Source organism: Pan paniscus, chromosome 9, assembly GCF_029289425.2.
Source record: "Pan paniscus chromosome 9, NHGRI_mPanPan1-v2.0_pri, whole genome shotgun sequence".
Lineage (NCBI taxonomy): Eukaryota > Metazoa > Chordata > Mammalia > Primates > Hominidae > Pan > Pan paniscus.
Window position 1 is genome coordinate 9,194,606 of NC_073258.2, and position 14,572 is coordinate 9,209,177.

The following is a 14,572-nucleotide window of genomic DNA, read 5'->3' on the forward strand; positions in this document are numbered from 1 at the left end:
GACAGTGTGCTGAAGGTAGCATTGCCATAGAAAGAGGTGGTAACTCCCAGATGTTGCCATGGCACAGGTGAACTATCATGGCACACTGGTGGGAATGTCTTATCAAAAGCTGCTCCTGCCCAGTCCCTGTTTTAGCTAGTCCTCTATTTGGTCCAGTGTCTGAGCCCCATCTCCGGAGTTGAGTCCCCTTATACATCAAGCAGTGGCCCACAGCCCTATTGAGAGTAGTAGAGAGAAGCATGAGACATAGTTGCTAGATGGGCAACTCATTAGTAAGTGATCAATAGATGACATAAAACTGGCAAATAAAAATAAAGGAGATAAAACTGATGAGCAGAGCTAGAATAGATTTTTTTTCTCACATGGCCTTGGAATTGGGGGTAGGAGGGGTGGGGTTAAAGATGGAAGCCTAGGCCTTGCAAATGTATTCCTTAGGAGGAGGAATGAGATGGACGTAGTAGTTAAATCGAGCCAAAACAAGGAGCCTTGCCTTGGTCCCATGGGTTCCAGTCTGAAATTGTTCCTGGCAGAGCTAAAGCTTTATCATCCTATGTACTGGGGAGGCACCTATGTGTGCAAGTAGAGATTACCCCCTTATATCAGCCAGGTTAAGTCCATAAAATTTACCCGCAGCCTTTTCTGCCTCAGCATGTAGCTTTTCTTGGTCTCTGGAGTTCCAATGAGGTTAAAAAATGGAAATCATGATGTATCATTTTATAGATACAGGATGGCAGTGTCAAAAGCAACTACTGGTCTTAGTAAGAGCATCATAGACAGTTCCAGTGACGAATTAATTTGCTCTTTTTCTGACTCCCATGCTAACCATAGCTACCATTCTTAGGCATCCCATCTTATTTCCGAGGCCCTAAGTTTGGCTTCTGGCTAAAACTGCGTGGAAGTTGCAGACATGTCTTTCACCAACAGATGGCGATAAAGAGCAGATCAGGATACTGAATTCTGAGATTTTCCCAACTCCAGCACAGTTAACATTTAGGGCCAGATAATTTATTGTGGGGAACTGTTCTGTGCATTATAGGATGTCTAGCAGCACCTCTGGCCTCTACTGACTAGATGCTAGCAGCACTCCTCACAGTTATGACAACAAAAATGTCCCTAAACATTGTCAAATGTCCTTAAAATATTTGGATTGCCCCATTGAGAGCTACTATGAAATGTGATGTTTAAGTTTTAAATATGAAAACAGAAAAGAATCAAATTTTGATGGAATTTTTGAAAATCTTTGTTTTTTTTTTTTAAATAACGTGTAGTCATTGAAAAAATGTTTTAAAATGTAGGAAAACATAAGAAAGAAAAAAGCACACAAAATCCCACCATTCAAATTACCTTCTGTGAACATTTTAATAGCAATTCTTTCAGGCATATAGACACATAGTTAAATATGTATAATTTTGCATTTATGGCAATGTATAGTATACATACTCTCCTATAATCTCCTTTTCACTCAAAATCTACTAGGGATATCTTTCTAGGTCAACAAATATTGGTATAGTTTAATAATTAACTTTAAAGCCTACATAATATCCTTTTGTATGTAATTAACCAGGTCACTACTGACAGCCAACCAGGTTCCTACATTTTCACTATTATAAATAGCGGCAATTAACATCTTTGAGCATACGTTTTTGCACAGCTTGAGAGTGAGATTATTTCACACTCATTTCCTATGTGTCTACAATTTTGCCAGGACCCAGAGCTTTAGGGAGTAGATTAGACATAGATTTTCTTCCAAGGATGTGTAAAAACTGGTGGAAAGAATGCGAACGGTATAATGGGAATGTTTCTAACACAAAGAAATATAAAAGCTTGAGGTGATGGGTACCCCATTTACTCTGATGTGATTATCATGTATTCCTGTATTAAAATATCTCATGTACCCCATAAATATATACACCTACTATGTATATATATATATACAAATTAAAAAATAAAATAAAATAAAATAAAATTCCTTTATATACCAGAATAATGTGAACAGAAGACAGAATAAAATATAAGTAGCGTGGAAATGCAAGGTGTAAACATTGACAAAAGATGAAGACATAACTGATTGGATGTCAGGGATATCTTCACAAACATGGGCCTTGAAATAGGTAATATAAAAATTAATCTCAGCTCCTTTTTCTTCAACTATAGTTGTTGCAGCAATCACTTGTTTAAATGCCGATTTCTCTATTTCCCCTGCTCCCTGTGTGAGGGCCATAGCCAGCTTTCTCTTCTCCCTCTTTTTTATATCCTATATTTATTACAGGGTCTCACACTTATCTTTAGTAAAGTTTGCTGAATGGAGGTATTCATGAGAAACTTTCCTGCCTGAAGAGCATTCTCCAAAACAAAGAGAAGGAAGAATTACATAGCAGAAATAGGTCTATGGATTCAAGTTCAAATTCTCTCCAACTTCCCAAACTCAAAGACAGATCAGGAAACAGAAACAGGAAAGAGAGAGTGGAAGAGAAAAAGGTAAATTAATATGCCCTTCTGTGATCTCTTACTCTTTCTCTTTCTGTGATTCTCTTTCCTCTTTTGAAAACCTTATCCAAGGAGAAATATCAATGACTTCAGAAGGGCAATAGGGGGTGATCCTAAGGCTTATACTATGACTCAGATAATGTACAGAAATATTTTACTCTCTTTATTTTAGTCTATAATTTGATATTCCTCTCAAATCCCCATCCACTGGTTAGCAGGAGAAAAAAACAACAACAACAAACCAAACTAATAGTTCAATCTAATTTTCATTTAGTCTAACCTGACAATTTAATATATTTTTAGGAATTATTCATTCTCTGTTGGACAAAATGATGCTTGATTACTAAGAAAGCCTTCCCCTGCTTCTCATCCCAATGTGTGGTGGAAAGAGTGTGGTTTATTCAAGCTCCTGGTGTTGAGAAGGAACTCTAGCCTCAGCCTTGTTTTTCTGTTGCAGCAGCTCCATCTGCTGGTCTCTCGAGCACTGTTTTTTATGAACCTAGTTGTTCAGCATTCTGCAGGACACCACTGCTGAACTGGCTAGTTCACATGGGGTCTACACTTTCTACAGGGACAATGTTTCTGAGTTGCTAATGCTGTAAGAAAAATTTTGCTGTATGCATAACCCTGAGTTGATTGACACATCCTCCAGCCTACAAGTTGGTCCAGCATTCCACACTCTGTTGTTGTCAAGTCAACTCATTCAGCTATGGAGGCCTATAAGAGCCCACCGGGTTTCAATTCAGTATCTAAATCACATAAAAACTCAAGGCATCTTTGTAAAAAACCCCAGGGGCTCTCTCTACTTGACTGTGATGTGCTACATTTCTGTGACTGAGTCCTAAAGTTTTTGCATGGCATAATTAATCCATTTGGATGTCAAAAGACTAATATTACCTCAGTCTTATTTCTCTCTACTTTTCTTTCACAAAGAATTCTAACTCCTTCCAGACAAATGAATGTCTCCGGTAGAGTAAGAAGATGCTTTAATTATGACACTTTTACCTACATCTTCATCTTCACTTTTGTTGTCTGATAAGGTCAAAGCCTTATCCTGTGCTCTGTTCACTGCACCTCCAGGTGTTTAGTCTGGAAAGCTTGAGATGTGGAAGATCGGTGGGAGAGAGACTAGAAGAAAACGGCCTGCTCACACCACATGATACCGGTCTTGAATTCTCACAGACATAAACACCTTTCTTTATTTATAATATTCTTTCATCATAATTAAGAATCTGGCATGTCGGGAGCTTGTCCATTCATCCAATACACATTCGCGAGTACCTATTATGTGCAGTGTGCTCTGACCAGCACAATGTGTAAGCCACTGTGTTAATTTTCTATTCCTGCTGTAACAAATTACAACCAATTTGGTGGCTTACAACCACAGATTTATCTTAAGTTCTGGAGGTTAAAGTCCAAAATTAGGTCTTATGGGGCCGAAAACAAGGTATTGGCAGGGCTTCCTTCCTTCTAAAGGCTCTCAGTAAAATCCATTCCCTTGCCCTTCCTGCATCTAGAAACTGCCTGCATTCCTAGACTCCTGACCCCTTCCACCTTCAAAGCCAACAATGGCCATTCAAGGGTTTCGGTGCATCGTTCCAACTCTGACCCTGCTACCTCCCTCTTATAAGGACCCTTGTGATTATATTGAACCCACCTGGATAATCCGGGATAATTTTCTTGTCTCAAGATTGGTAATTTAATCACATCTACAAAGTCCTTTTTGCCATCTAAGGTACCATGTACAGGTTCTGGGGAGTAGGAATGTGAACATCTTTGGGGGACATTTATTTATCAATAGCATACTCAAAGAGAGACTAGCCCTCAGTGAGTCAAATGACTACAAAACACGTGGCTAATCTTTTTTTAATACTTTTTTAAGCTAAAATATAACAGTTATACAAATACTAAAAAATGCTCAGAATGTATATGTACAGCTCAATGAATCTGGCACAAGGCATTCACACTCCAGTAACCACTATTCAGGTCAAGTTACAGAGCATTACCAACACCCCAGTATTCTTTCCTTATGCCCTCTTCTAATCACTATACCTTCACTCACTCCCCAAAAGCAGTTTAACACCATACATCAGTTATGTTTCTTAGACAGGCAATTGAAATGATACAATATGTATGTTTTGTGCCTGTCTTCCTTCACTCAATATTATGTTTGTAAGATTTATCCATGTTACTATATGGAGCTATTGTAGTTCATTTTCTTTTCTTTCTTTTTTTTTGAGAGTCTCGCCTTGTCACCCAGGCTGTAGTTCCTCTCTGTTCCATTGGTCTATATATCTGTTTTGGTACCAGTACCATGCTGTTTTTGTTACTTTAGCCTTGTAGTATAGTTTATAGCATTGTAGTATAGATTGCAATGGCACGATCTCGGCTCACTGCAACCTCTGCCTCCCAGGTTCAAATGATTCTCCTGCCTCAGTCTCCTGAGAGCTGGGATTACAGGCGTCTGCCACCACGCCCAGCTAGTATTTGCATTTTTTTTAGTAGAGACAGGTTTTACCATGTTGGCCAGGCTGATCTCGAGCTCCTGACTGTGTGATCCGCCTGCCTCAGCCTCCCAAAGTGCTGGAATTACAGGTGTGAGCCACTGCACCTGGCCTCGTAGTTCATTTTCTTTGTTGTATAATGCATTGTATGACTAGATCACAGTTTATTTATCCTTTATGCTGATGAACAAACATGTGGGTTGTTTTCAGCTTTGGGGTATTTTAAACAGTGTTGCTATAAATAGTTTTGCACATGTCTTTTGGTGCACATATACACACATTTCTGTCAGGCATATACAACAAGTAGAATTGCTTGGTTATGGCACATACATATCTTCAACTTCAGTAGAGAATACCAACCAGTTAAAAAAATTTTTTTTATTATACTTTAAGTTCTAGGGTACAGTGCAGAACGTGCAGTTTTGTTACATAGGTATATACATGCCATGGTGGTTTGCTGCACCCATCAACCCATCATCTACCTTAGGTATTTCTCCTAACGCTATCCCTCCCCCAGTCCCCCACCCATGACATGCCCCAGTGTGTGATACCTCCCTATGTCCATGTGTTCTCATTGTTCAACTCCCACTTATGAGTAAGAACATGCGGTGTTTGGTTTTCTGTTCTTAGTTTGCTGAGAATGATGGTTTCCTGCATCATCCATGTCCCTGCAAAGGACATCGTTTTTATGGCTGCATGGTATTCCATGGTGTATATGTGCCACATTGTCTTAATCCAGCCTATCACTGATGGGCATTTGGGTTGGTTTCAAGTCTTCGCTATTGTGAATAGTGCTGCAATAAACATACATGTGCACGTGTCTATATAGTAGAATAATTTATAATCCTTTGAGTATATACTCAGTAATGGGATTGCTGGGTCAAATGGTATTTCTGGTTCTAGATCTTTGAGGACTCACCACATTGTATTCCACAATCATTGAACTAATTTACACTCCCAACAACAGTGTAAAAGTGTCCCTATTTCTCCACATCCTCTTCAGCATCTGTTGTTTCCTGGCTTTTTAATGATCACCATTCTAACTGGGGTGAGACGGTATCTCATTGTGGTTTTGATTTGCATTTCTCTAATGACCAGTGATGATGAGCTTTTTTTCCTATGTTTGTTGGCTGCATAAATGTCTTCTTTTGAGAAGTGTCTGTTCATATCCTTCATCCACTTTTTGATGGGGTTGTTTTTTTTTCTTGTAAATTTGTTTAAGTTCTTTGTAGATTCTGTATATTAGCCCTTTGTCAGATGGATAGATTGCAAAAATTTTCTCCCATTCTGTAGGTTGCATGCTCACTCTGATGATAGTTTCTTTTGCTAGGCAGAAACTCTTTAGTTTAATTAGATCCCATTTGTCAATTTTGGCTTTTGTTGCCATTGCTTTTTGTGTTTTAGTCATGAAGTCTTTGCCCATGCCTATGTCCTGAATGGTATTGCCTAGGTTTTCTTCTAGGGTTTTTATGGTTTTAGGTCTAACATTTAAGTCTTTAATCCATCTTGAATTAATTTTTGTATAAAGTGTAAGGAAGGGGTCCAGTTTCAGTTGTCCGCATATGGCTAGTTTTCCCAACACCTTTTATTAAATAGGGAATCCTTTCCCCATTACTTGTTTTTGTCAGATTTGTCAAAGATCAGATGGTTGTAGACATGTGGTGTTATTTCTGAGGCCTCTCTGTTCCATTGGTCTATATATCTGTTTTGGTACCAGTACCATGCTGTTTTTGTTACTTTAGCCTTGCAGTATAGTTTAAAGTCAGGTAGCATGATGCCTCCAGCTTTGTTCTTTTTGTTTAGGATTTTCTTGGCCATGCGGCCTCTTTTTTGGTTCCATATGAAATTTAAAGTAGTTTTTTCCAGTTCTGTGAACAAAGTTAATGGGAGCTTGATGGAGATAGCATTGAATCTATAAATTACTTTGGGCATGTGTGAAGAAGGTACTTGTTCTAGCACTCACCAAATTCCAGATAAGAGACACGAAGTTCTCCAGTAGTACTTTTCAATCTCTCATCAACAAACTTAAGATTAGTTCCTTCTTTCCTTATGGAGGGAGGGGTAAAAGAATACTCTGACAGATAACTTCAAATATTCCTCTCCACCAACCTCCAACTGTCTCTCTCTTTCATACCCTAAAAAAGTTGAAGGCTTAACGCTTGTATGCCATCTCTTGATCACCTCCATGTACATCCTCCCTAATGGTGTAGCACCTCAGTTTAGAATGTGGAGGTACATGGCAAATATTGTTTTATTTTTAGATTTCAGGTAATATTTCTATGGTATGACATTAGTATAGAGACAATAATCTAACTGAACTTTTGGGAAGTTGAGTCAAGGAGTGTAAGCTTAAAATAATGTACCATAATATTTATGAGTCTGCTCCACTAGAGCATATTATTATTCATATACTCATATTATTATAAGTCTCATAATAATTATGAGTCTGCTCCACCAGACTCATCATTCAATTATTTCTTTTTCTTTTTGAACATTCTAGTAAATTTAAGAATATACTTCTGGAAATTCATTATTATAAACTTTATTGTTTTACATTATAGCAAATGAGGGCAATGCCCACTACATATTCTTTTAACTTATCATTTCAGGGCATGCTGACATCTGACAGCCATCTTTTGCAACAGAACTTTCTTTGGCTAACAAGCCAGTTATGCCCACTTGCCCAGAAGATCAGAATGGCCTAAGATACTAATGTGCCCTACACCAAGCAGCCTTAATTGATAATTGATGAGAATTGGTGTGTAAAAACCCCTAGATTTCTGATAGAGTTTGGATGTTGTCCCCTCTAAATCTCATATTGAATAGTAATCCCCAGTGCTGGAGGAGGAGCCTGGTAGGAGGTGACTGGGACATCGGTGTAGATCCCTCATGGCTTGGTGCTGTCCTCCCAATAGTGACTATTCACAAGATCTGATTGTTTAAAAGTGTGTGGTACCTTCTCTCCCCTACTATCTCTCTTGCTCCCTCTCTTGCCATGTGACATGTCTGCTCCCGCTTTGCCTTCACCACCATAAGTAAAAGCTCCCTGAAGCCTCACCAGATCTGAGTAGTTGCCAGTGCCAGGCTTCCTGTACAGCCTGCAGAACTGTGACCCAATTAAGCCTTTCTTTATAAATTACCCAATCTCATGTATTTTTTATAGCAATGTAAGAATGGCCTACACAATCTCTTACATCGTAGTTGAGGTATACCTCTGAGATACATGTTCTACTCTTTCCAAGAATTCCTTAAGAAGATTAGGAATCAGTTGCCCACAATAAGACAACTCACTCATTATTGAGTCTTTTCTTTGTCTGTTTCCCTCTTGCAAATTCTACTAGTTTTTCCTGGAATTACTTCCTAAATATATTATATATTCAAATTCTTGCTTGGAATCAAATTCTGAGGGAACCCACATTAAGATAAACTGATTGTTCCTCAGCAAAAAAACAAAGCTGGAGGCATCATGCTACCTGAATTCAAACTATATTACAAGGCTACAGTAACCAAAACAGCATGGTACTGATACCAAAACAGAGATATAGACCAATGGAACAGAACAGAGCCCTCAGAAATAATACCACACATCCACAAACATCTGATCTTTGACAAACCTGACAAAAACAAGAAATGGGGAAAGGATTCCCTATTTAATAAATGGTGCTGGGAAAACTGGCTAGCCATATGTAGAAAGCCAAAACTGGATCCCTTCCTTACACCTTACACAAAAATTAATTCAAGGCGGAATAAAGACTTAAATGTTAGACCTAAAACCATAAAAGCCCTAGAACAAAATCTAGGCAATACCATTTAGGACCTAGGCATGGGCAAGGACTTCATGACTAAAACACCAAAAGCAATGGCAACAAAAGCCAAAATAGACTAATGGGATCTAATTAAACTAAAGAGCTTCTGCACAGCAAAAGAAACTACCATCAGAGTGAACAGGCAACCTACAGAATGGGAGAAAAATTTTGCAATCTACCCATCTCACAAAGTGCTAATATCCAGAATCTACAAAGAACTCAAACAAGTTTACAAGAAAAAAACAAACAACCCTATCAAAAAGGGGGCAAAGGATATGAACAGACACTTCTCCAAAGAAGACATTTATGCAGCCAACAGACACATCAAAAAATGCTCATCATCACTGGTCATTAGAGAAACGCAAATCAAAACCACAATGAGATACCATCTCACCCCAGTTAGAAGGGTGATCATTAAAAAGTCAGGAAACCACAGATGCTGGAAAGGATGTGGAGAAATAGGAATGCTTTTACACTGTTTGTGGGAGTGTAAACTAGTTCAACCATTGTGGAAGACAGTGTGGCGAGTCTTCAAGGATCTAGAACTAGAAATACGATTTGACCCAGTGACCCCATGACTGGATATATACCCAAAAGATTATAAATCATGTGACTATAAAGACACATGCACACATATGTTTATTGCAGCACTATTCACAATAGCAAAGACTTGGAACCAACCCAAATGTCCAACAATGATAGACTAGATTAAGAAAATGTGGCACATATACACCATGGAATACTATGCAGCCATAAAAACGGATGAATTCTTGTCCTTTGCAGGGACATGGATGAAGCTGGAAACCATCACTCTGAGCATAATGCTATCACAAAGACAGAAAACCAAACACCACATGTTCTCACTCATAGGTGGGAATTGAACAATGACTACACATGGACACAGGGCGGGGAACATCACACACTGGGACCTGTCGTGGGGTGGGGAACTGGGGGAGGTATAGCATTAGGAGAAATACCTAATGTAAATCACGAGTTAAAGGGTGCAGCAAAACAGCATAGCACATGTATACCTATGTAACAAACCTGCACGTTGCGCACATGTACCCTAGAACTTAAAGTAAAAAAATAAAAAATAAAAAAAAAAAGACAAACTGTTTGTAATTGTTTTCCCTTGGCTGAAAATTGTCTGAATTCATGCTGTCTCTGCCTACTTTGGAAGTATTGCTCTGATACCAAAGGCAGAGAATGACACTACAAGAAAACAAAATTACAGGCCAATTTATCTAATGAACATAGATGCAAAAATTCTCAACAAAAATATGACCAAACCAAACTCAACCGAATATTGAAAGGATCATTCACAATGATCAATCTGAGATTTACTTCAAGGATGCAAGGATGGTTCAACGTGTGCAAAACAGTAAATGTGATATGCTGCATTTATACAATGAAGCTTCTGCATAGCAAAGGAAATAATCATTAGAGTGAAAAGACAACCTATAGAACGGATACAAATATTTTGAATCATACATCTAATAAAGGGTTAATATCCAAAATATATCAGGAACTCAACTCAATAGCAGGAATAACCTGAGTAATACATGGGGAAAGAACCTAAATTGACATTTCTTAAAAGAAGACATAAAAATGGCCAACATGTATATGGAAAGGTTCTTAAGATTCATAATCTTCAGGGAAATGGAAATCAAATGAGATATCACCTTACATGAGATATCACCTTCCATCTTTTAGATTGGCTATTATCCAAAAAACAAGATATGACAAGTCTTGGTTAGGAAATGGAAAAAAGGGAGCTTTTGCACACTGTTGGTGGAAATGTAAATTGGTACATTTTACATTGTACCAATTTAAGCAGTATGGAAGTTCCTCAAAAAGTTAAACATAGAACTACTGTATGATCCAGCAATCCCAATCTGAGTGTATACCCAAAGAATATAAAATTAGTATGTTTAAGAGATATCTGCACTACTGTGTTCATTGCAGCATTATTCTCAATAGCCAAGCTATGGAATCAACCTAAGTGTCCATCAATGAATGAATGGATTAAAAAATGTGATATATATATATATATATAGATAGATACACACACACACACACTCACAAAGAAAGTCTTACCTTCTTTAAAAAAGAAGGAAATCGTATAATTTCCAACAAGATGAATGAATCTGGGGAACATTATTTTAAGTGAAATAAGCCAGGTATAGAAAGAAAAATATCACATGATCTCATTTATATGCAGAACCTGTAAGCTGAATTTACAGAAACAGAGAGTAAAATGGTGGTTACCAAATGTTGAGGTAGGGGGATTTGGGAGATGCTGGTGAAAGGACACAAAACTTCAGTTAGACAGGAGGAATAAGTTCAAGAGATTTATTGTAGATCATGGCAATTATAGTTAATCAGAATATACCGTGTGCTTGAAAATTGCTGAGAAAGTAGATTTTAACTTTTCCTAATGCAAAAAAGATAAGTATGTGGAGTAAAGCATATGTTAGTTGGCTTGATTTAGCAATTCCATAAAGTATACATATTTCAAAACATCATGTTTTACTACATTAAGACATACATATTTTGTCAATAAAATAATAAACAAATGTTTCATTTCTAAAAGGAAATAATAAAATAAGATTTTTTAAAAAGGCTTTTTACTATTTATCCATATAGCAGCCAAAAGGTTTTAAGCACAGTTTACTAAGCTGTGGTCTCAGTACCTGATATTAATTATCTTATTTAATCTACCCAACAATATCACAACAGCAGGCCAGTAAATATCACCACTTTTAACATCAGCAGACTAAGGTACAAAGAGTTTAATTCAGCGTTCAAAGATGCATAGATGACCAAAGGAAGAGAGGGATTCAAATGCGGGCACTCTGGTCCGCTTTCTCATCACTACTCTAAAATATTCCCTCATAGCAAGGAAGAAGATTCACCACATTTCAAATGGAAAAAACACAGCACCTTCATCATCATGGACATTTAAATTCAGTAAAATGCATATATGTGCAACAAAAAAGAAAAATTTATAAGTGATTTTTGATTTATTCTAATTTTTTAAATTTTCTCGGTTTTTATAACAAAGTTGGATTAATTTTATAGATTAGCTTTATCTTTTATTTTTTATGGTTTAGCTTTATAGATTAAATAATGTAATATTATTTCTATAAAGAAAACAAGAATTATTGTGTTTTGACAAAGCACTATTCTCAAGAATAATAACACCTATGTAAGCCAAAATATTTTGGGAATTCTGCATTCAACAAATTTAAGTTCTCAAATTTTGCTATAAATCTTCCCACACTGATGAGTAGAATAAAAAAAATAAGGCTTATTTAGGCTAGCTAGAAAGCCAATTATAAATTTTATACTTCCTTTTCTATGGAAACACACATGTACATACACTCACCTCAAGAATATAACCTCTTTCAATTGTTTTAATGTTTAAAAACACATTCACATATCTGCAAGTCCACATTTTAAAAAATTTAGACAATATTCCCAACAAATTTCTCTCATTGTTATTGTACTCACTTTAAAACTGGTACTTTCAATTCTATTTTATTCATTCTTTATTTTAGTTTTAATTTTAGGCAATGTAAAAATGCCCATTTTCAAAAAGACTGTCAAAATTTCCAAGTAGAAATATCTTTCTTTATCCTTTTCCATTCTTTCTTTCTATTTATTTATTTATTTATTTATTGAAACGGAGTCTCTCTCTGTTGCTCAGGCTGGAGTGCAGTGGTGCGATCTTAGCTCACTGCGACCTCCGCCTCCCAGGGTCAAGCAATTCTCCTGCCTCAGCCTCCCGAGTAGCTGGGATTACAGGCACCCACCACTATGCCCCGCTCATTTTTGTATTTTTAGTAGAGACCCGGGTTCCACACGTTGGCCAGGCTGGTCTCAAACTCCTTACCTCAGGTGATCTGCCTGCCTCGGCCTCCCAAAGTGCTGGGATTACAGGCGTGAGCTACTGCGCCTGGCCGCACTCTTTCAATGTAATTATTTATCATTACTCAAGTAACCAATGTGAAGGTCCCTCAGGTCTAGAGTACAAATGCAGTCACATAACTCTTATTCATTTCCACTAACTGCTCAAATAATCATCTACTTAATAAACAGGAAGTCTAATATATCTTCTGAAAATTCTTCCCTCTATTAGTAGTTTAAGAATCTGCTTCAAAGGGAGTAGTCCTCCTCTGATGCTGAGAGGCTATTGGAATTTGGTCAGTTCAAAACTACTGCTGCTTCTCACTGCTATGTGATGTTAAAATGGAAAGCTAATCCCCTACCATGTCTACTTGGTAATGTGTCAGGACGATGCCTACCACACAGTGAGTCTACAAGACCCATTCAAGGCTTTTCCCCCATCTGGTTATTTTTATAACATGGGTTTCCAAAGTCAGGATGATGTGTGCCAAATGAGTTTAACTCAAGATCATTGTACACACCAGATTCACAGTTGAAAATAAAAGTAAAATTTAAAAAATGTATCTATCATCTCAGAGTACAGTATTGAAGAATGAGTGAGTAGAGAATTTTATTTGGAGCAGGAATGAGTGAGTAGAGAATTTTATCTGGAGGAGGAATGGTGAGAGGCAAGCCATGATCCTTCCCTAGAGCGTGGAATGTGCCAGCAGTATGTACTTTCCTAGGACCCTCCTCAAGGCCCCCATGACCTCCTTATTCCTCAGGCTGTAGATGAGTGGATTCAGGGCTGGAGTGACAATTGTGTAGAAAACAGAGATGATGTTGTCTTGTTTGGGGCTGTGGAAGGAACTGGGCAAGACATACATGAATGTGGCAGCTCCATAGAACATCCTGACCACAATCAGGTGGGAAGAGCAGGTGACAAGGGCTTTCTTCCTCCCCTCATTTGATGGCATATGGAGCACAGTGAGTAGAATTTGTGTATAGGAGGCCAGTATAGCAGCAAGAGAGGGAATCAGGAAGGTCACACCCATCACATATACCATGAGCTCATATCTGGAGGTATCAGCACAGGCCAACTTCAGCAAGGGTGGGATCTCACAGAGCAGATGCCTGATTTCCCAGGACACGCAGAAAGGGAGGTGCATAGTGTACATGGTATGTCCTATAGCAATCAGGGATGCCAGGATCCAGGACGTGGCCACCATGAGCCAGCAGACTCTTGGGCTCACGAGGGTCATGTATGTCAGAGGATGACAAATGGCCACATACCTGTCACAGGCCATGAAGGCCAGTAGGAGGTCCTCGGCACCACCCATTGTCAGTGCCAGGAACATCTGAAGGGCACAGCCTCCAAAGGAGATGGTGTTTTCTCTGCACAGAAAGTCCGCAAGCGCCTTGGGAGTGACAACAGATGTGAACAGGAGGTCCATGAGAGAGAGGTGCCCAAGCAGGAGGTACATGGGCATGTGGAGCTGGGCTTCTATGGTGATGGCCAGGAGGAGCAGACCATTGCTGGTCAGTGCCAACATGTATAGGATTGTAAATGTAGCACAGAGCAGTTCAGGAGACCCACTGTCATTCAGAATCCCCACCAAGATGAAGCCGCTTCCCAAGGTGGAGTTCCGGAGCTCCATGATGTGTTTTTTTAGTTGCCTAGAACCAAATATATTATCAGTGGAAGCTTTTCTAAAGGTGTTCACTCTAGCTTTGGATTGTTCTAGGTCACTGTGCATTGGCCAATAGGAATCCCATAATATGATATATTTTCCATCTCTTAGTATGCCTCTGATTTCTGAATGCTTTTATTGAAATAAACCATCAGCTAAACTGGTATCAGGTATTTTGACATGTTGTTAATAGTAA

The 14,572-nt window shown here is 38.3% G+C and overlaps 1 protein-coding gene across 1 annotated transcript; it reads right to left on the reverse strand.

The window, feature by feature from the left end:
* Positions 1-11,141: 11,141 nt before the first annotated feature.
* LOC100972491 (olfactory receptor 2AG2) lies at positions 11,142-14,526 on the reverse strand. Its single transcript, XM_003819094.5, has one exon. It carries the CDS (start codon positions 14,440-14,442, stop codon positions 13,393-13,395), a length of 1,050 nt encoding a protein of 349 aa, XP_003819142.4. The 5' UTR covers positions 14,443-14,526; the 3' UTR covers positions 11,142-13,392.
* Between the last annotated feature and the right edge of the window lie 46 nt (positions 14,527-14,572).